Here is a 23,310-nt window from a genome sequence, read left to right on the forward strand (position 1 = left end):
TGAAATCCCACGTGGCTGCTAAGCAAACCCAGAAGCTCTATGAAATTTTGGAAAGATAAGGGAAGCCATATGATATCGTTCAAAACTAGTCTCACAGAACTGTTCCAACCAGTATTTGTAGAGCAAAGTTTTGTTTTGCTTTAAAGGCAATTTTGGCAGGAAGAATTCTGCATTATCCCAGCCAGGGTACATGCCTGGGTTGCAGGCCATAACCTCCAGCAACCACACATTGATGTTTCTCTCTCTCTTTCTCTCTCTCTCCCTCCCTTCCCTCTCTAAAAAATAACTAAATAAAATCTTTAAAAAAAGAATTCTGCATTATAACCTGGGAGGGAAATGTCATCAATATAGAATAGCCTTGGCCTGAATTCCCAGATTTGACAAGTTCGATGCTCAAGTTCACCATACACACAAACTAATTTTCTGAGCAAGCTTCATGATATGAACCTGGGTATGGATTCTCACATAACTTGGTCACATACACACATATAGTAATTTAGGTAATTGGTGATGAAATAATAATTAAGTTTTCTGGCTTTTAACATGAAAATTTTAAAAAGGTTGAACAATTGGATTACTCAGAGCCAGCCATAAACCATAACCCAGATCTGTGGTTTCAAGTTCAAACCAAGGTTTTGGAGTTCAAGACTGCTTTAAGGTAAGTAGCCAAGAAAAAATATCTTTGGCACTACACATATTTTACATGAATCCCACAGATACCATTGGTAAACAACACACACAGAGCTTTTCTAAAATGTAGACATTTTAATATTTTCCGAGTAGAATGGTATATTTCATTTGATCCTTCAATAACAACTCTTGCTTATAAATACCAGCTTTTGGCACAGCGCCTGATTCAATATTCATTGAACTAATGAAAATGGTAAAGAAGGAAAATCAATTGAACGTAAACCGCGACAGAGGGAGAGATTATATAAGGGCAATGAAAGTTCTGCTCTAGATTTACAGTCCAACCTCACTTACATAAGTGCAAAATATTTTCTCCTTTGTGTTACTCCCCAGTATAGCAATTTTGCACCAAGAGCATTTTCTTCACCAGGAAGAACAATTAGCTCCCTGTTCCCCAATGTTGTTCATGCCATCAATTGTCTAGGTTCTCAGCAAGTGGGGCACGTCATTGAGCGGTTCAAGTCCCTCAGGTAAAATTAAGGGGCCAATTGTTGCTGTGTTCAGGCTTGGCCTGTGACTGTTCATGATGCTCATGGGTTTGTGAAGTTGAAAAACGGCATGTGGCATGCTTTTCAAGCCCGTTGTCAAAACATTGGTCTGATCCCTACTTTTGTGTGGTCTTAGATGCGTGTTTCAAATATGTAGACAAATACTAACTCCTATTTTCAAGGGGGAAAACCAAGCCCAGGTGAGTGGCAAGCTTCACCCGGAGCGAGGCCAAGGGGCGAAGAGAGACAGAGAGGAGGAGGAGAGAGGAGGCAAGGGGAGAGACCGGCTGCTGTCCTCAGGATCCCTCTCTCGGGTTTGCTCTTTGCCAACTGGCTGTCACTCTGTCCCACAGCAGAGACTGGAGGCGAGGCAGGCAGAGCAAAACAAAAACAAAACAAAGCAGACCTTCCAATCACAGAATCTCAGCGAGTCCCCAGGTGGGAATTCCTGAGCCCTGTCTTCAACCGGGGAGCCCTGTCCATGGTCCTGACCACATCCATCTCCCAGTCCCCTGCGGACTTTGGATGCCGCACGCACCGGAGAACCGGGTCCCTCCGTGGTGGGCCAGGCCCTGGGAAGCCCCGGGCCGAGCAGGTCGCGCTGCCCGCACAGGCTCAGGGGGCCTCGGGCAGGTCTCAGGTGCGGATGCCCGGGCTTCTCGGACCGGGCACCTGTTTTGAATCACGGCGCGAGGCGCGGTGGGGGCGGTGGGGTGGGGGCGGGGGTGGCGTCACGTGCGGCGGCGCCCCGGGAAGGTTCCATTTCCTCCGCAGCTCGTGCCCGCGGCGCTCCGGGCCCCTCCTCCGCCCCGCCCAGCCCGCCCCGCCCGCGGCCCGGTCCCAGCCCCGCAGCCCGGCGTGTGCGGGGCCGGCCCCGCCCCTCCCGCCGGCCGCCTCCGCGCGCCGTCCGCCCTCACGCCCGGCCGCCCGCGCCCCCGCGATCCAGTTGGTGCGGTCCGTGGCAAGCACATCATGGCGATTGAAGGTAAGTGGAGGCCGACGGCGGGGAGGGAGGAGGGTGAACGCTCCCGGAGCGGGGGCTCGGCGGCGCCCCGGAGGCCGCGGCACGGGTGGGGCAGGCTCCGGAGCGGGGCGGGAAGCGGCCTGAGGAGGCGCAGGGGTCCCGGCTGCGTCCGGGCGGGCGGGTGGGCGGAGCGGCGCCCTGGGTCCCCCGGACTCTCGCTGGCTGGCTCGGCCCTCGCGGGTCAGTCGGCCTCGGCCGGTGGCCGGGAGCGGGGAGCAGCCGGTCCGGCTGGCAGGTACTGGGCCGGGGCCGCCGCTTTCTCCTGGCGGCGCCTAGTGGGGCCAGACCTGGCGGCACCCCTGGGGAGCTCTGGACCGCGGGGTGTACCCCTTTCCGTTGACCTCGCTCTGCAAATCATCCTCCCGCATTACCCGCCCTCCTACCAAACTAGGAGTCTAGTTTTGCTGCTGTCCCAGTCCCGGCCATTCTCAGTCTTTGGTCCAGAGCGTGGGGCTGCACGCACTCCTCGTCCCTTCTCCTTCTGGGTGCTGTTGTAAGGGACCAGGAAATTTGCAGTGAGGTTCATTTCCTCTGCTAGAGGTTCCCCCCTGACATTCAAAACTGCTTTTTTCTCTACGAGAGAGAAGTAAAAACATCTTTGCAACAAACATACACTGTTAGAATCCTGTGTACATTTCAGTTGAAGTGTTACAGTGCCAACAGTACTAATTTTTTGAAAAAGAAACTTAATACATTAAGTTCCTGGATAAAGTGGTTGACACTGAAGCGTATATTTCTCTTGTTTCAAAAACATGCAACTGGAATGAAGTGTCTGCATTTTGTTTTGTTTTAAGGGAGGATATTCTGAAAATGAATAGCACATGGTTAGGATACTTATGTGAAAGACTGCAGCATCCGCCAGCTCCTGTCTCTTAGATGAACTCAGTGAAAGTAGTTTGTGAAATTCACCTTGGATGTGTATTCCTCTGTACAGATGTACAAGGCACCTATCATCATTATTAGCCTAAATTTTATGTGACCCTTTAAGTAAAACTTTTAAAAGCGCTTTCCGTTGAGGTGACCAGTCACTAGTAATATGTATCTTGTGGGCTCCTTTTTGTCAGATCCTGTGGACTCCACAATCACTTTAGCTGTGTGTTTACATTTATCTTATTTGTTCAAGTGACTGATTGGACATTCAGACAGTTTTAAATATCTACTTTAGCTAAAATTATGAAGAGCACCAGGAATAAGATTTACCTGTAATCCTTTATAGTCTTGTTATTCAGATCAATAATTTCAACCTTTTTCCCCCTCTGTGCTTTTTACAAGAGGTTAAAAATCAAGAAGCTGAATCCAGCGATTTACATTTTGTACTTTGTTTTCCCAATCAATTTGTAATAGAATTTCTTCTGATGTGATAAAGGTAAAAAGGATGATGCAGAAGGTGAGGAAGAATTAGCCAGATAGTATCCATATATGATCCTGTAACTTGGAATTTCTTAAAATATTTTGCAGTTTCTCCTGATTTCCTCAGTCCTTCCCTTCTTAACCCCTAGCAGTTAAATGTGATTGATTCCTTTTTCATGTCAACTGATACCATTTTGCTCTGCCTACAACTACTTGTGTGCTTAAAGAACAAGATTAATTCCCGTATTCTAGAGATTCTTCTGTGAGATACTCTTGTAAATAATTTCACATTTAAGCATAAGGTTTCAGAATATAAAGATCACACATTGTCTTTTCTAGTTTGCCAAAGGAACTATAGTTAATATTAGCATTTCAAACAAAGATGTCAGGTTAGGTCAATCTGAATGCTGTTTTTCAAGTACTAAAGCAGATTTTTTAAATGCTGTGTTACAAAGTAAGATGAGCTCTGGACCAGGACTTTGTACTGGGACATCTAAGAATTTTAGGGCCCCAAGAGGCCATCTCATCCAACATTACTCCCAATGAAGTGAGTTTGTGGGGTTTTTTTTTTGAAGATTTTATTTATTTTTAGACAGAGGGGAAGAGAGAAAGAGATGGACAGAAATATCAGTGTGTAGTTGCCTCTCACATGCCCCTTGCTGGGGACTTGGCCTGCAACCCAGGCATGTGCCTTGACTGGGAATCGAACCAGTGACCCTTTGGTTTGCAGGCTGGCACTTAGTCCACTGAGCCACACCAGCCAGGGCCCATTGAGGATGGTTCTTAAAACATTGAATTACCTCATTCACTAGACTTAGTAAACACTACTTGGACTAAGTGTTCTGTGCTGACACTATAAAAATAATGAGACCATATTTTTGCCCTCAAGGAGCACATGTTTTGGTGAGGGAGACAGATGATTGCAACCATGTGATTACAGCATAGTGTGAACACCAAGAGATGGATCATCCTTCTTTTGTATAGAAGCATTCAGTGTGTTGAATTCATCCACTTCGTATGCCAGTGAACACTGAACAGTGTATGTCAGTGTGGGACTATAATTCTTATAGTTTATAAAGTCTTTGTATTTGACCAAAAATCTGCTATTCAGTAGTGTCTGTTTATATGCTCATTCTAGTGCTGCCTCTGGAGCAATAAATTACAAGTCTGCTGTTCTCATGTGCATGGCATCTCTCCTCTCATGCCAATCCACATTATTTACAACCTCAGGATGAAGTTGCTCTTTAATGAACTGGCCTGTGCCCTTCTTTCATCTAGCACACATTCTTCTGTCTTTTCCAGAAGAATACAAGACTCCTTGTGAAAATGTTTTGCTGAAGTAAAAAAATAATCATCTTTTTTGTTGACTTGCTATACTTTAACCATTTAACTGCTCTGGGCAGCATTTTTAAAAATTGTAAAAGAAGAATTTAGAATCCATGTGTGTGTGTGTATGTGCTTTTTATTCATAATGCACCTTGTAGTTAACCACACACTTTCACATATATTTTAAAAATCATCAGCACAGTTCTGAGATGCTCTTGAAGATCCGTTGTGACTCTAAGGTTTCCAAGGCAGAATTTGGATTTCCAAAAGCCATTTGAAATAATTACAAAAAGAAAAAAATGCAGGTGGAGAGAAATGGGCGGGGGGGGGGGGGATGGTCTAACTGTAATTGAACAACAATAAAAATAAATAAATTACTTGAAATTGAAAAAAACTGCAAACGTTTTATATCATTAGTTTTAGGGGAAATATCACACTACTTTTTTGTTTTCCATGTTATTGTTAGCTATCATTACAATGGAATAGGGGATGATATAATTACAGAGTTATACCTATCCACAATCTGTGGCAGAGTGAGGTGATTTTTTGAGTAGTTTATTTTTGGAGGATTTACAGTGCAGTTTAATCAGTGATGTTCCTACAATGCTGATACTTTTGACTTTCGGCAGGAATAAAATTTCTAATGTTTCACAGAAACTTAAGGCATGTTTGGATATTAGGTAGATTTGTTCAGAGACCTCCCCAAGTACTTTTTAGTAATTTTCAATTTATTTAAAGTTTCTTATCTGATTCATTAAACAAATTTAGAAAAAAGTGGGGAACACTAGAGAGTAGTTGTATTTAATTTTTTTGTTGTTTTAGGTTGTATTAGAATGCAACAGCGTATACCTATGTAGAAAACAGAGAGAACTGCATATTCTCTGACTTAGACAATCTGTTGAATGGTGATATTTGCATTATTGCTTTCTTTAAATTGAATACAGTGTTTGTACATAGCCTATGTGTAGTAGTAGAGTAGGTTGTCTTCATGGATTTCATTTCCATTTAGGCTGACTTCATTCTTTCTGCTGCAAATCCTAGCTAGTTAATTCCTAATATGAAAATGCCCATATAGGATCGGACAAAATACTATAAATAAAATATTACAAGCTTTTGGGTAAAATGATTATTTGCATATTTTATATATGTAGTAAAATATTTATATGCATTTTTAATGTGTACTAAAATCTTAATTGAAACTGGACAAATTAGACCCATTGATTTACCATTTCTTAGAAAGAGAAAATAATGACAACACAGCAAGCCATTATTAGGAATTTATTTAAAAACAAACTTCTAGGATCTACATGTATATGCAGAACAGTGTCTTATTTTCACAGTTTGAGGGCTGTATTAGAATTGTTATTTACAGTAATGTTGTGAGTCAACAGGTAGAGGATTTTAATGAAATTAAATTGTCTTCAGTATTCTGAACTTACTAATGCAATAATGCATATTAGTAGTTTTAAAAATGTTCTGGTGCAGTAGTTAAAACAAAAAGATGTTCTCAGTTAACTAGAAAATTAAGTAGAACACCTTTTGTGAGCATATACTTATTCAGGGCTTTATAGTGTTATCTTAATGAGCTGCTAACCCTCAAAAACATAGTTAAAATAATGAATTAAAAAGTGACTTAAAAATGGGAAAAATTGATTAATTTACTTACATATGATAAAACTTAACACTTCTTAGAAAAAAATTGTCAAATAAGTTAATAGGAATGTATATGGATCGAAAGAGACACTTATGGATCAAAAAGGATATGTTTTACAAATTATAAAGTGCTCTAAGGTATTGTTTTGAGAAGAGATATATTTAGTTATTTTTTGTGATGCTGAAGTGAGTATGCATCTTAAAATTTAGGCTGTTATTGGGTAGGAATATTGCAAATAAAGTGAGTTTGTAAAAGTAAACAGAAAAATAATTCAAACTATTTTAGCTCAACAGCAATTGCTTAGTAACAACAAAAAAGTAAAGGAATTCCAATTTGGGAGGATAATTCCCAGGGAGTTGTAAACCTGATTTTTTTTTAAGAAAAATTCTAAAAAAGGACAAATTAAGAGAATGAGAAGATTAATGTTTTAGAATATTTACACAGGAGGGTGTTGGAAATTAAATAACTGATACTGTGGAACAGAAGAAAACATACAGAGTCTTCTCTGTTTCCAGGGTAAATCTGAGTTTTCTCTGAATGTTGTGTTCTGCTTGTGAGGAATGGAAAGGGAATTAACATATTTTGGGTGCCCAACATGGGCCAGGCATCATCTCAGTTGTGGATAGCAAATGCACGTCACTGCTCCCCCTTTCGACTGGTGGCAGACACCTGCTTTGTTAAAGTATCTTCTTTTCCCTACCAGTTGTGGACTTTGTTTCAGAATTATTCTAAACATTGTCCTCTACCCTACCCTGGCAGCTCCTGTTACAGAATCGGTATACGGGATAAAACTTTCCTATGTGGAGGCGATTATTATTACTGCTTTACAAATGAGTTTAGTTATTTTTATTTTTTTCTTCCTCCAAAGATTAAGTAACAAGCACAAGGTTTTTGGGACAATGTTAGGTGATGCTGACATTAAAATTGAAGAAACCATGATATTTCCACAACAGTGTTTTTAATTAGGGACTAAAATTGGTGTTATTCCTTGAAGGACTTAATTAGGGACAAAACTAAAAAGTGTCTAGTGATTATTAACTGGTCTAAATGGGTTAAGTTGGGTGGTGGGAGTTGGCACTATTAATAGGAAGTATTAAAAATTTCATGCTTGTTATGCGCAGTATAGGTGTCTGCCTAAGAATGAGCTATAACAACTTATGAGTGTAAGCTAGATAGTAATTTAAAGAGTTCGACTACGTTAATGCATATGTTTTGGAGACAAGACTTTAGACAAGATAGAATTTAAAATAGTTCTAAAGTAGCCTTGCAGTGTTTGAGAAGAAATTAATAAAACCTATAAATTGTAGTGATTTAGGCTAATGTTCAAAATAAACATGGTAGAAAAAATAAGGTCAGTTTTAATAAGGACTCCTAGATCCAGTTTGAAGGTAATAAATCTTTGGATTTAATTCCGTTTTTGCACCTCTGGGTGTATTTTGAATGGAATCCAACATCATACATATCTTCTTTCTGTAGACATGTGGAAAAGTACATACTTTATAATGAGCCCCGCCTTAAAAAATTCCCAATTCCCAGGCACACTCTCAAGTATGTGCGAGTTCAGATACAAACACACACGTAAGTGCACACATGAGGTAAGTGCGCACATTCACAGCACACGTATGTGCACCCACATACATTTATTTCCTCTTACACCACATACTTAGGCCAATTGTAGAGGATTATGCCAGTTTACATTATGTTCCTACAGGGGTTTGCCTGAGGGAAAAGGTGGTAACTTGGACTAAACTTGTCATTGTCTACCTATTTCCATGTTGCTGAGATGATTATTTCAAGAACTGCTGTTATCTCCAAGAATAGTTTTGAGAAATTTACTTTTATTTAAATTACCTTAAAGGGTTGGAAAACAATTACATAATTTTTATTTTTTCTAAAAGTGAAGAAAGATCAGTTTTTACTGTCTCATTCTGTTAAACCTAGTATTCTAATGAATTTTTTCTGACAGTTAACTAGTGACTTTGGGCAGCTGTACTTGTAGTCCTTGGTTTGTCTGTCTGTGATAAGCTAGATAACTTTATTTCTGAGTTCAAGAGTCTTATATTTTGTCATTCTAATATGGGCTGTAATTCTCCATTACCATCATGTCTTTGAAATACATTTGATGTGTGAAAAAATATTTTTATATGAGTTCATTTTGTCGATGATTACTTGTTTTAGTGGAAGATTCATCTCTTTCTGAAAAGATTGACTAACTGATTATTTTAAGTAACCATTCTCTCAAATTGGTTTAGTCACTTCTTGATTTTTGGAGGTTTCTCAAAAAATTCAAAATAGAACTACCATATGATCCAGCAGCCCCACTCCTGGGTATAATGTATCCAAAGGTAATGAAAACAGCATATTGCACATTTATTGCAATCTTATTCACAGTAGCTGAGATATGGAGACAGCCTAAGCATCTGTCAGTAGATGAGTGGATAAAGATGTGGCATATATATGTATGCAATGGAAGATTATTCAGACATGGAAAAGAGGGAAGTTCTGCCATTTGCAGTAACATGGGTGGACCTTGAGGGCATTATGCTAAGTGAGATAAGTCAGGCGCAGAAAGAGAGACACTGTAGGATATCATTTACGCATGGAATCTAAAAAAGCAGAACTCATAAAAACAGAGTAGAATGGTGGTTACCAAGGGCTCGGGGGCACAGGAATTGGGGAGCTGCTGTTTAAGGATATAAACTTGCACCCAGTAGGTAAATAGGCTCTGGAGATTAATGCACAGTATAGTGATTATAGACAATAGTATTGTATTGTAAACCTCAGGGATGCTGAGAGACTATATCTTAATTGTTCCCATCACAAAAAATGGTAATTATGTGACATGACAGAAATATTACCTACTGATAAGGTGGTAATCACATTGCAGTTATAAATGTATCAAATCAGCAGGTTGTACATCTTAAACATATACAATACAATGTCAAATATAACTCAATAAAAATAATCATCCCCCTATATGTTGGATATACATATTTGATTATAAGTGTATCAAATCACCCTGATGTACACTTCAAATATCTTAAAATATTATCTGGTGAGAATGTCTCAATAAAGCTGAAATTTAATTTAAAAAATCAATAATTATGTATTCTTGTGCATTGTACTCTTAAAATCAGACAGCCACTTTTTAGATTAACATCATATCTAAGTCAGAGTATGACTTGCCTTTTTCTTCCAAATTGGACATTTTCCTTGGAAACTTTTCAGATTTACTTTTAGAGATTTTTTTAAAGGCATAAAATTTGTAGCCTTTTGACTCTTGAACATACACATTAAAACATACACTTAACATACAGAATGCATAATTTTCCCTTATACTCTTCCTTAGGAAGCATTGAAGGTAAAAAAAGTGTTGATTTGAGTGTCTGATACTATGATGAAGTTTATTTAGCTTTTGGAGAGTTATTTTTGTACTTTTTTTTTAAAGATTTTATTTATTTTTAGAGAGGGAAGGGAGGGAGAAAGAGAGAGAGAGAGAGAGAGAGAGAGAAAGAAACATCAATGTGCTGTTGCTGGGGGCTGTGGCCTGCAACCCAGGAATGTGCCCTGACTGGGAATCGAACCTGCGACACTTTGGTTCGCAGCCCGCACTCAATCCACTGAGCTATGCCAGCCAGGGCTATTTTTGTACTTTTAAAAAATAAGGTTTTCCCCTCCAAATTTTGCTGTATTATCTGACATTTATTTATCTTTAGTATTCCTTTTTATTTCAGTAATAATAGTGATTGCTTATGAGTCCCCCATGTACATCAATTTGTCTCATAATCTCACTTTTTGGTTAGAATTTTCAGAACAAATGTCAAGAATAGTAGAGCACACTCTTACTTGCTTTTTCTAGTTATGTGATTTTTGTGCATACTTTGGCAGACTTGCCAATTATGAATTGACTCTGAATTTAAAATATACTAATTATTTGAGCTTTTTATTTATTCAGTCCTTTCATTTGATACAGGGAAATTGAATACTTTTAAAAGTGGGAGTTAGTTTCCATTGTCATTCTGCAGTATGGAGAAAGGTCGTGGAATATAATAGTAGTTTGAAAAGTATAATAGTGTTTCTTGTTCCTGCTAATACTTGTAAAAACTATGTAGTTACATTTAAGATGTGATAGTAAAACTTAACCAATTTATATTTAACATGGGGGGAAAGTTTAGTTTTAATTATGGGCTTTAAAAAGTGCAGCCTTGTTACATAAACTAAGTACATAACTCAAACTGAGGTCTAAGTGTTACTGTCTAGAGAGCAGGCCTTGATGACTGTGTGAGAAATAGTTTTAGCCTATGCACACATCAGTGATGGTGTCAGTATACATTACAGTTATTGTTATACATGATCTTCTGAAGTTCTTGAAGTTTGTTTCCTGTAATTCGGTAAATATTCTCCTTCCAGTCATTTGACTAGTGTCTTCTTCATTTCAGAGATATGTGCTGTATAGGTATTGTTTATTCTGGCCCCTCAGCAGCTGATCACTGGGTGCTCATTGGTAATAATCCCGTTGACAAGGTCTCACTGTATTTACACTGAGGTTTGCTGAATAATAGTTCCTTCATAATCATAGCTAAGTTAGGTGCTTTTTCTTACTGACTCTATATTCCTTATAACCAGTGACTGTTCTGTAGTGTTGACAATAAAGAAGCAATGGCATTGTTACAACCAAGTTAGAATGTAGATCCAGTCTAATTGAGTGATAGAAATACTGTTTTCTAATTTTTTACCTTGCTTCCTAGATGACCTACTTTTTTTTAGTGGATATCATGGTTTTTCTCATTGCTGTAAGATATCTCTCACAATTTAACTGTTTATAATGAGCTTTATAATAAACTAAGATGGTTAAATTGTTTAATATTTTTATTATGCAAAGTTTAAATATAACTTACAGCATAATTATATGGTCATGAATATATAGGACACTACAAAATTCTATTCAGTTTACATTCATTAAAGAAGTGGCACTATGTTTCAGAGTGAAGGAAATACTATTTCTATAGTAACTAGTAATATTACTCTTAAAGTAATTTTAGATAATTATGATAAATTTAGGTTGAATTAGTTTTTATCATGATACCGTTTTCTTTATACACTTCATGTTATCACTATAGATTTGTAAGAGTGAGTAGCTGAAGAATGGGGAAAGGATCATTTCATTTCATGCGATATGAGAATAGTGATAAAGTATAAAAAGTATTTTTACAGGGCTGACCCTTCCTTAATTACTTGCCTGTGTATATTAATGCTCAGACACGAAAGCGGGTCCTTCCTTGTAGTGCTTCCTTCTAGAGGACTTGAAGAGGTGCTTAGGAAATGGTGGTAGGTTTCTGCTCGTGGGAAGCTTGCCATTTAAAATAAATACTTGAATGAAATGTCATCATTCCAAGACTTTGTAAGATCTTGGCTCCAAGAAAATTCTCTATATCAGGTCATCATACTCATGTAGTGAAATTTAAAGAGAAGAATTGGCGCCCTGGCTGGTGTAGCTCAGTGGATTGAGTGCGAGCTGTGAACCAAAGCATCGCGGGTTTGATTCCCAGTCAGGGCACTTGCCTGGGTTGCAGGCCACGGCCCCCAGCAACTGCACATTGATGTTTCTCTCTCTCTCTCTTTCTCCCTCCCTTCCCTCTGTAGAAATAAATAAATAAAATCTTAAAAAAAGGAATTGGCAAACTCTTTTCCTGAGTTAATTTCTAGAAGCTAATTTAAAACAGTTCTTTGTAACAAAGTCAGGTTATTTTCTGTTTTTAACTTCTAATAAAATTTTTTCTCACAGGTGGAGAAAGAACCTGTGGAGTACATGAACTTATTTGTATTAGAAAAGGTAAGACAGTGCTCTGCATGGATATTTAAATACAGAGTGAGCATTTTACAGTATCTGATAAATTTTAGTAATATATTGAGAGTTGTGACTTATATTTAGTTTTGTTGGGCTGTTAAAGCCTGGTTTCTAGCATATTGGTTGTTGGATATGGTGAAGAGGCAAAGAATGGAGGGTTTGACTTTTGTTCCCTCTCCGAATCTGGCATCTGAGTGCCTGCTGACCTCCCATTGACTTCTCTTCTGCTACTGTGCCCCATCAGACCTCCCATTGACTTCTCTTCTGCTACTGTGCCCCACAGACCTCCCATTGACTTCTGTTCTGCTACTGTGCCCCATCAGAGAGATGTGAGGAGTTGTTGAAATTCAGATTGGGAGTATGTCCAAAGACCACAGCATCTTTTGACACCAACAGCTGTTTATGCTTCCTTACAAGGAGCCATCTGACAACTGGGTGGTTCAGTAAGGTGGCCCCAAGAAAGGCAATTCAGTTACTAGGTGGGAGGCAAGCAATCAGATATTCTCTGTATTTGGATGAATCAGGAGAGACTTGGGAGTTCCTACCCTCATAACTAATCACAAATCTGTGATATTTGTGAAGAAAGGAAAAGATGGACCTGAGAGGCTCAGAGGAAGAAATCCTCATACATTTACTGCTGTTTTCTCTTTTTAAACTTGGGGGACTTTCTTTTTCTTGCATCTTTCTTGAAAACTGACCTGGCCCTCCTGGGTCTAGCCGATGAGCTACACTGCACTGCCCTCCCTGATATTCCACCCTAAGGGGGTGTGGGGTCGGTGCCCGGCATACGTGGGATACGTGAGGATGACGGCATGGCAGGGGACCGCCAGCACACTTGCAGTCAGTCTTGCACAGGCGTGGAAAGCCTCCGCTGCTTCATGTCCGAGGAAAATCCTTTCTGGGTGAATTTGACATGGTCTGACTAGTTTATCTGTGTGTCACCCTTTGCAACTGCTGTCATTTAAAAACATTCTCTTTTTGTAAAAGTGTGGTTCACCTATTTACCTCTTCTCTGCTACCACAAAAGGAGAAAACTGAAATCAGTTTCCTGAAATCAAATTTGGGATTGTGGGTACTGTACCCACTGTTGATTTGTGCTTCTTACCTGAAATGGAGGAGAGAGGGGACAACTTTATACATTGTTCTCCTCCTCTTTGTGAACCTTTTAGTCTCCTATATCAATCCAGAATTAATACAAATGTTTTAAATAATTTTATAGTTATTACCTGTCCCAGTAACACTTTTAAAACACAGAATTTATTTGACTGGACATTGGAAGGTACTCTACAGCTCAGTTGGAATCAAAAGCAAGCTATCAAAACTGTGGTGAGGTGAAGAGAGAATCAAGACAAAAATAGAGACAGCTAGGAAGGAGGAAAAAAAAATTTGCAATGACCTTTTGTAGCTGCACTGGGAACAGAAAGCTTCAATGGGGAAAATAGCATGAACAAAAGTAGATGAACACACCTTTCATTGTGATTCTTCTTGCCATTCTTCATTGCCACCCCCATTCCTGTCCAGGTAGTTTGCAGGCCATGCCTTGCCCAGATATTAGTCCAGGCTTTTCACTTTCTTCCATTTTTCTATAGAATTTTAAATCTGTGCTTAAAATTTTAAAAAATGTATCACACTGTAGTCATGTCATGGAAAAGTGTCCTTATTCTAGAGTATGTTCCGTAAGTATTTGAATCTTTTCAAAATTAATGCTACCGCTTTTGCATTTTAAGGGGACTTGCACAGAGTAGAGCATATGAAAGTCACATAAAATAGAATGATTGTAATTAGTCTCAAAGATTCTGGTAAAATGGCATCTCTGACACTGTAGCCAATTTCTTTTTATTGGCGTGGCTGTTCCTTGCCGCCTTTGCTGGCTTTTCTCCGTGAGACCTCTGCATGTTGGAACGTGCCAGAGTTCAGTCCTGGGTTTGCTTCATTTTTCTGTCTTTGCCCTCTGTTTGATTTTATCTGGTTCTGTTTTTTTAAATGCCACACACATTTATAAATCCAGCTCTGAGCTGTCCTTGAGCTCCCTGCCCTTAATTCAGTCTACTTACTTGATATTACTGTCTGGAGGTCTGTTAGAATAACAACTTGACATTTCTAAAAATGCGCATGTTGAGCCCTGGCTGGGCAGCTCGGCTCGGTTGGTTGGAGCCTGTTTCCGGCTATAAAATTCTGGTGGTCTGTCAGTCTCCTTTCATTTTGTCTCCTCTCATCCCTTTCAGTTCAAGCTGGCCGTGTTGCTGCTGGTATAACATCCTCAAAAAGGATTCTTGTGAGTCTTCTCACTATGTCGTGGAGCTTCAGTCAGTTAGGCAAGACGCTCCTTCCCAGGTCTTCCCTTGAGAACTTTGTCTCTGTTTTGGCTTCTGCTGTGATGGCTGAGGGGAATCCATGAGTCACATGCCTCATCTCTCAGAGAGCCTTCCATGTCACTGAATGTTGTGAACTTTCATTCATTTTGAGGCACTTGCAAAAGATTGTCCACCAACTGAGTAGATTTTAGAATGTCCCGTGTTCTAGACTTAATTGTTTAGACATAATATAGAAAAAGCATAAGTAAGATATATATATAAGAAATATATAAATAAGCTATATATATTATTTCTTCTTTCTACAAAATGTGAAATACTATATATTATTTTCTATTTTGCTTTAAAAAAATAAAACCTAACCATCTATCCTAGCACATTGTATGCGGGAAACGTATTTATACATTTTACATTGACTGGTGGTAGAGCACGCGATAAAAACAATCCGCAAACAATGTGCTAGAGTTAAATTCAGATTAGTAGGTAAAGATATTTCAGTCTTTTTACTGTCTACATTGTATTCCACTCTGTGAAAATACCATCATTTATTCAACTGATTTCTTTTTTTAATTTTTCTTTTTAAAAACCAGAACATTCATTGTATGATTAATCATTGAAATTCTTAAGATGAACTGGACAGCAGCTGCCTTCCTGGGTTTGGGTGTTGTTTCTCGTGGACTCCGTGCCTGAGTCTGTGGCGCCCAGTGTTTAGGTGCCTTACTCGAACAGTCCCGGTGGCATTTCACCTTTCAGCCTGGGCACTCCAGTTCTGCCTTCTCCCCTGCTTGGCAGCGTGGCCACACTGGCCGCAGGCAGACTGCGGAAGATGGTAGGTCCTGGAGCCACAGCGGTGGCACGCCGTGTGCATCCCATTGTGGCTCCAAACAACCACATTCTCGTTGTCATCTTGCTCCTGCTGTTCAGCTAATTTCTTACCAGTGGGAATTGCTTTGTTTTAAAACTTATGCCACTAAAAGAATGCCACTGCCACCTTTGAATGAATACCTTTGTGAGTGTGTTATTGTGGTCTTTTTTTAGGTAGATGCTGAAAAGTTGGGTTGCTGAGTTAAAGAGTGATGCATGATTTTACAGAAAGTGCAGAATTCTTGTTCTTATGCGTTGTAACATTTTGCATTCCCACCAGAAATACATGAATTCACAGCTCTGCCAGCAGGGTGTATCTTAAACTTTTGGATGTTTTTTGTTGTTGTTGTTGTTAATCTGGTAAGTAAAAAATTGTAGTTTGGCATCATTCAGATTTTCATTTCTTTATAAGCGATGTTCAGTGTCAGGTGTTTGCATGGTTTGATTTGAAGGACGTTAGAAGAACTTGCTTCTTCTGAAATGTCTTTCCTATCAATGTTCTGTGATTTCTCATCCCCTGACATTTGCTGTAATTAGGATTTATCTGGTCTTTAGAAATTCATTTCAAAATGTATTACATGGGATGAGAAGGTGGGGAGAGTTAGTCTTTGGTCCTCCAGCATTTTCATCTAAACACACTAGCATAGAGTATCAGATTATTTTACTCTCATCGTGGAAAACCAGAAACTATAGCCCTGAAGGCCTGATACCCCAGACAGTAAGGGGAAGAGGTTGGGTTGGTGGGTGAAAAGCAGAGTGAAACACTCTAGGACAGTGCCCAGAATGGGCAGGTCTTAGATGCCAAGGGCAGCCTAAATAGAGGACACCGAAGACAAATTGCATCTCTACTATAATTTTACCATGAGTTGCTTGGCATTGTCTCTTCTTTTCCAAATATCCAGGAGACCAGAGCCCCTGGGTATTGTCACCCCACTTCTGACTTGGGCTGAATGAAGGAGTCTGAAGTCTGAAGGGAAGGCCATGTTAGTAACGTGGTCAACTACTTGTACAATACTGTAACTTTTGCAACTCCTTCTCAGCGTCTAAATCTAAGGTCCTAAAGTTGCAGGTACAAGCTGGTCTTCTTGCTTGCTTTTTTTCCTTTCTTTCCTGCTTTCCTTTTTAAAGTTGGCTTCTATGGCATTTTATTGTGTCTTCTATCCTCCAGTAACATTTTACTCTTTAGTGGAAGGGATGGTGGGGTTCGTAGGTTTCGTGCCAGGAAAGAGGAAGCAGTGGCAGGAAGGCAGCCAGTTTTAGAGTTACTCATCTATCTCCTTGTGTAGTTGGTGGAAACCAAAAGTCTATAGAGTGAATGAAACTCTTATTTTACCTTCTTGTGTATCTATTGTGTGTGTAATCTGTTTAGCAAATGATTAAGTGCTAGGCACTGTTCCAGGTACTAGAGATATTGCAGTGCATAGGACAGCTTACCTGCTTTTCATTCCTGGGGATTATTGGAAACAGACAATAAACAAATAGAATCATTCTCAATAGCCATAAGTGCCGTGAATAAAATAGAACACAATGGTGTGTGTGGGTGGTGGGGGGAAGGGGAGGGAGAGACAGTTCAGATAGATACTCAGGTAAAGCCTCTTTGAGGCTAACATTTAAGCTGACATCTGCATGATGATATTCAGGGAAGGTCACAGAGAAGAGGGCAGTGCAAATACTCGGAGGTGGGAGCAAGGCTTGGCATGTCCAAGATGCTGAAAGAAGTATAATTGAGGAAGTGGTGATGAAAATGGAAGGTCTTACAAAATGAGGTGGGAGAGGGTGGAAGTATCCAGGTCATGTGACGGGTTTGTGCTTAATTATAAACACAATGAGATCTACAGAGGTTTTAAAGCCCGGGAGTGATGTGATTTGCTGGTAATATATGATGTGTAAGGGGCTTCAAGTGGAAGCAAGGAGACCAGTTGGGGAGCTGTTGAAGTAATCTAGGTAAGATACGATGGGGCTCGGGTCACGGTGTTGGTTGTGAAGTTGAGAAGTCCGTAGATTTAGGATATATTTTATAGGTAGAATTGACAGAACTTGAAATGGATTAATGCTGATGAGGGGAGGGAGGGAAAGAGGATGTCTCTCAGGTTTTGGTATCACTTCTGAGTGGTGGTTCTGTTAGGTGGAAATGGAAAGACGGAGGGAGGAGCTCTTGGAGCAGAGCTGATGGTGCGTGGAAATCAGGTACTCTGTGTTGACTCTGAGATGCCTATTTACTGAAGATGTCAGGAAGGCAGTTGGTTGGGTATCTAAATATGGGATTCAATGGTAAAGGTTAGGGTGAGAGATGTAAATTTTGGGGGGTATACAATTTTTAAAGCTGTGAGATTAGTTGAGGACACCCAAGAGGTGAGTTTAGGTAGAAAGAGATGACCAAGTAAAGCATTAGCATGAATATGGATTTCATGTAAAAATTAAAGGTATTTATTTCTGTTGGAGTTGCTGAAGATGAATAGTTTATTACCTTAAATAATTATCTTTGGAATTAGTTTAAAGACAATTAATGAATGGTTGCCTTGCATTCTACTAGGGATAATTGTTTATCATTGACTCTTAACGCATCTTTTAGGAGTTAGTGTTCTTGGTCAATTTTACTACAGTGGTTCTCTTCGAGGTTGTGGTTTTGGCAATTAAGAGGGTAGGCGAGATAAGCTCTAGTCGGTGTGGTAAGACAATAGCAGTGGTGTGGGAAGGAACCTGTGGTATTGTTTGTTACATCCGTTTTCAAAAGTAAAGCTGCAGCAGCAGGTTTAGACTCAAGCAAAATTAAGATTTTTATAGTATTTGTCTTAGTTCTTTACTTTAAAAGTGGAAGCTCTGATTTTTAAATGAAAGTAATACTGCTTACATAGTTAAGTGCATTTCCTTGCCCTCCCATTCTTCATACCAGTGCTACTCCCCAGAGGCAGTGGCTTTCAACTCTTTTAGCTGTCTTCCCCCCCGCCCTTACCTTTATATTCTAAATGAAGTTTCTCTGTATTTTTTTGGTTTTAAAATTATTTTGACATCTGCTGCTTTCCTGCTGTGGTAGGTAAAGAGTTAGTTCTGGGAAATCAGCATAGTGGTTAGGTGTATGACTCTGGAGTCAAGACCACAAGGTTTTAGTAGTCTTTCTATCAGTTACGATTCTGTGTCCTTGGGCAGGTTACGGAGCCCTATCCATCCCACTGTCCTCGTTGTATTGTTGTCTTCCACTGTTGTCTTCCTTGCGTGCTGTTGTGAAGGTTAAGCTAGTTCCTGCGTATGAAATATATATCAGTACATTTGTTGTGTAAAGCCAAGAATAAAAGTTAATAATCAAATTTAATAATTTTAATCTTTATGAAAATAAAAAATACATGTTATCCTCCCCATGCATTTGCCCACTTCTTATTTCCCCAGTATAGTGGTATTTTAATAGTGGTTAAGTCAGTTTTCAGAATTTACATTTTTATGACCGATATTGTTTACAGTAAAGGCATTATTATATAATAAATATATTTCCCTTTTTGGTACAATTTCATGTGTCTTAAAATGTTAAAATGTCCTCTGCCTTTACTGTCTACTTTCAGACAGTAATCCCTTGTTAACCAGAATTCAAATCCATGCCGATTTCTCTGTCATTCAGATTCTGCTACCACCCTTCTTCTCATATTGATACATAACTTCTGTATTGTATATCATTGCTTAAGGTTTTTCTGCTTCCCTACAGAATAATTTGCCAGCATATTATATTACTTAAGGTATGGTTAGTTGCTATACCAAGCAAGCCCCAAAGAAATAATGACTTAAACAGGACAGAAGTTTCTTTCTCACTGGGTGAAGCCCAGGTCAGGTGTATCAGATTGCCACAGGACCCTCCTTTGGGCAGGGATTTAGGGACCCAGTCTCCTGCCTTGTGGCTCTGGCATCTTCCGTGGGTGGCTTCAGAGGCTGCTTGGGTTCATCTGCATCCAGCAGAGGTGCACGAGAGGGTAAGGAGAAGGAGCTAGTGCCCAGGAGATTACTATGGACGAGGCCTGGAAGCAGTACAGATTTCCTAACAGTAACATTTCACTTAATAATTCAGTCCCATGGCTACATCTGATCCCAAAACAAGGTGGAAAACGTTAGTGAGCCAGTGAGCCCAGGAAGTACAGTGACCTTCATTTTCCCAATTACCAGTTATTTTACCCTAATATGCCCACCTTCCCCTCGTCTTACATGTTCTGTTTATGTTAATGGTGATCATTTGGATAAACTCCCCCTAGAGGCAGTTGTGTAACCTTAAGCTGTGACCTAGTGGAAGAATGTTGGGCTAGGTAGAAGAGGAGGGTGATATGGACCGATATAATAGCTATTTTTCTTTGTTGCTGTTGTATTTTGTTTTAGTGGGGAAGGAATTGTGAATCCTGTGATTGGGTGATTCTCTTTTGTCTTGTGGGACTCTGTCATTTGCTTCTTTTCCCTTCCTCCACCCAACTGCCAAAAGGCCTTCTCCCTTCTTGCCTTTTTTGTTTTTCGGAACTGTGAGTTCCAAAGGCTGTTCAACTACCCCTCGAAATCATGCTTTGCCCCTTTAACTCATGGACTTTGAAGTTCTCTCCCTGTGTTCTAATCTACTCAATTATTTATTTTTTTAAAAAATATTTTCAGATGTGAAATGGAAATACAGGTAGTTTTAGGTCAGCCTTTGGGCCCCTTGTATCTTCCTTCTTCCGTCTTCTCAGCAGTTCGTCCTCACCTGTAACAGACCCATCAGCGGGGCTGGAGAGGGCGGGAGCGGGAGAGATTGGGCCCTATACTGTATTTTTCGGACCATAAGACGCACCTAGGTTTTAGAGGAGGGAAATAGGAAAAAAATTTTGAAGTAAAACGTGGTAAAATATTTAATAACATAAATAACAATATTCCACCAATGTAAATGTAAACAGAATTCAACAGCAGCATTAACAACCATTATTCCTCCCAAATTGGGGAGGGGGTGTGTCTTATAATCTGAAAAATACGGTGATTTAATGTTTTGTCCTTTTGCTAGCAGTTATTTTGAAATTTCAGCATTCTCTCTATGCTGAAGGTTATTTTGAGAAATGGTTTTTACATAGAGTTACCTTTCCCTTCTTGTTTTGTATAGTTTTAGGAGGAGAAGTTAGGGAGGACATGACTTCTATTTTCTTCAGATACAAGTGTCAAAGGTGTTGTGATGGACAAAAATGTTAATTTTAATTTAGTATAAGTTCTTAAGTGTCTTTTTTCTGTTCCTCCTTTCACTCTCACTGTCACTCAGTCACACTCTTACTCTGAGATTTTGAGGGGGAATAATAACATATTATTTTTAAAAGTTTAAAGTGTTGCCTTTAAACCTTAAGGTCATATAGGTAATTAAGTAATTAAGGTCATATCAAGTAATTAAGTAACACCACCTAAAATTAAGTTGTGTATGTATATGTGAATGGTTAATACGTCCAAATCACATTAATTTGGTAGGTGGCGTCTAGTTGTATGATATGGGACACACTATGGCTCTCTATATAGTATGTCTTATGTACTCTATGCTTCATTATTGCATTGAGTTTACTTAGCACAGTTGACCCTTGAACAACTTGGGGGTTAGAGGTGCTAACCACCCACACAGGTGACAGTCTATGTGTAACTTAGTCTGCCTTCTACACACACGAACTCCCAACCACAGATCAAAAACACAGTTGACCCTTGAAAATGTGGGCTTGAACAGGGTCTACTGGATTTAGAAAACGCAGGTTTCTAAATCCACATATAAGTGAACCTGTGCAGTTTAGACCTGGGTTGTTCAAGGGTCAGCAGTACACACAAGTCAATATGTAATTGCCAGTATGAATGACAGTTTGTTTAGGAAAGTCTAGGAAAAATTCTTGTATTGGCTAGAGTATAAGAGATATCAATGATGAACATTTTTTAACTTTAAAAATGGAAATGGCCATATTGAGTCCATGGGGAGAATGTTGAGACATGTAAATTTATGACCTGCTATGGTTTTTCTTGACTAGGAGAAAATCACTTATTTAAACCACTAAATTATAAACAGCTAGTCATACTTGACAGATAGTAAGAGACCAACTTTCTAATCTTTTATCCTGTTTGAACCAAAGACTGTCTTTTTTTTTCTATTACAGTTGTCCCAGTTTTAACCCCTTTGCCCTTCTGTGCCCAGCCCACCCCCATTCCCACAGTCATCCCCACACTTTCATTCATGTCCATGGGCCATTCATACATGTTCTTCGACTAATCCCCTCCCCTTCTTGCCACCATTCTCCCCCACCCTCCTTTCCTCTGGCAGCTGTCAGTCTGTTCCCTGTTTCCATGTCTCTAGTTCTGTTTTGTTTGTTAGTTTATTTTGTTTACATTCGATTCCTATTATAAATGATCTCACTTAGGTGTCATTGGTAAATACGTTCTCCCACACAGTTGGTTTCCTTTTCATTTTGATGATGGTTTCTTTAGCTGTGCAGAAGCTTTTTAATTTGATGTAGTCCCATTTGTTAATTTTTAAAAATATATTTTATTTATTTATTTTTAGAGAGGAAGGGAGGGAGAAAGAGGGGAAGAGAAACATCAATGTGTGAAAGGTACATTGATCACTTGCCTCTTGCACGCCCCCAATTGGAGACCTGGACCACAACCCAGGCATGTGCCCTTACTGGGAATTGAACTAGCAACTTTTTGGTTTGCAGGCTGGCACTCAGTCCACTGAGCCATACCAGCCATGGCTCACTTGTTTTTTCCTTTGTCTCCCTTGCCCTAGGAGATAATATTGGCAAAAGTATTGCTATGTGGGATAGCTGAAATTTTGCTACCTGTGTTTTCTGCTAGGACTTTTATGGTGTCATGATTTATATTTAAGTCTTTTATCTAGTTTGAGTTTATTCTGGTGTATGGTGTAAGTTGGTGGTTTAGTTTGATTTTTTTTTGCATGTACCAGTTCAGTTCTCCCAACACCGTTTGTTGAAGAGGCTATTTTTATTCCATTGTATACTTATGCCCTCTTTGTCAAATATTGACCATAGAGACGGGTTTATTTCTGGACTCTCCATTCTGTTCCATTGATCTATGTGTTTGTTCTTGTGCCAGTACCAGACTGTTTTGATTACAGTGGCCTTGGAGTATAGTTTGATATCAGAAATTCTGATCCCTCCAACTTCGTGCTCCTTTTTCAAGATTGCTGTGGCTATTCGAGGTCTTTTTTGTGACCCAAAGATTGTCTTGAAGCTAACTGGTCACCTGTGATTCTTTATGTGCTGCTTATCCCTAGTATAGGTGACCTTTATGATTTCTTCCAAACGTGATCCTAAATAATAACTTAAATCTCATTAATTAACATCTTAGGAGGAATTACTACCCATCTAAGAGCAGAACCTTACATGGTTGTTGACATAGGGTTATGCTTAGTAGTGGTGGGTTGCAAATTATGGGACTGGATTAGGTAGTGTCTTGTATCTGTTCAATTCTGATAGTTTCTTATCCTAATAAAGTTTTGAAGAGAGTACAAGACATAAGAAATGAGAATACTGTATTTTTCGGACTATAAGATGCACTTCCCCCGCCTCCCCCATTTGGGAGGAAAATGCAGCAGCGCCCTGATCCTGTCTCTTGTGGCCCCCCCTCCACCACTCCCCCCTGCCCCCCACAGTGAGCCAGGTAAGTAAGCTCCATTCTGACTGTAAGACACACCTGCTTTTCCTTCCAAATTTAGGGAGGGTGTGTGTCTTATAGTCCAAAAAATACAGTAATTTTAGTATTATAGTTTAACAGAGCTA

General features: G+C 39.5%; 1 protein-coding gene across 2 annotated transcripts in view; it reads left to right on the forward strand.

Annotated features, from left to right (window-relative positions):
• Nucleotides 1–316: 316 nt before the first annotated feature.
• The window catches only part of SYT14 (synaptotagmin 14), a 228,330-nt gene continuing 205,336 nt past the window's right edge, over nucleotides 317–23,310 (forward strand). The window contains exons 1-2 of one of the 2 annotated variants that reach the window (XM_028530798.2): nucleotides 317–2,163; nucleotides 12,318–12,365. In XM_028530798.2, coding sequence (XP_028386599.2) covers nucleotides 2,151–2,163; nucleotides 12,318–12,365 — 61 coding nt within the window. In that variant the 5' untranslated portion in view covers nucleotides 317–2,150. The remainder of the gene's footprint in view (nucleotides 2,164–12,317; nucleotides 12,366–23,310) is intronic. The other variant, XM_028530797.2, reaches the window with a different exon arrangement.

The sequence above is a fragment of the Phyllostomus discolor genome, chromosome 14 (genome assembly GCF_004126475.2).
Source record: "Phyllostomus discolor isolate MPI-MPIP mPhyDis1 chromosome 14, mPhyDis1.pri.v3, whole genome shotgun sequence".
NCBI lineage: Eukaryota > Metazoa > Chordata > Mammalia > Chiroptera > Phyllostomidae > Phyllostomus > Phyllostomus discolor.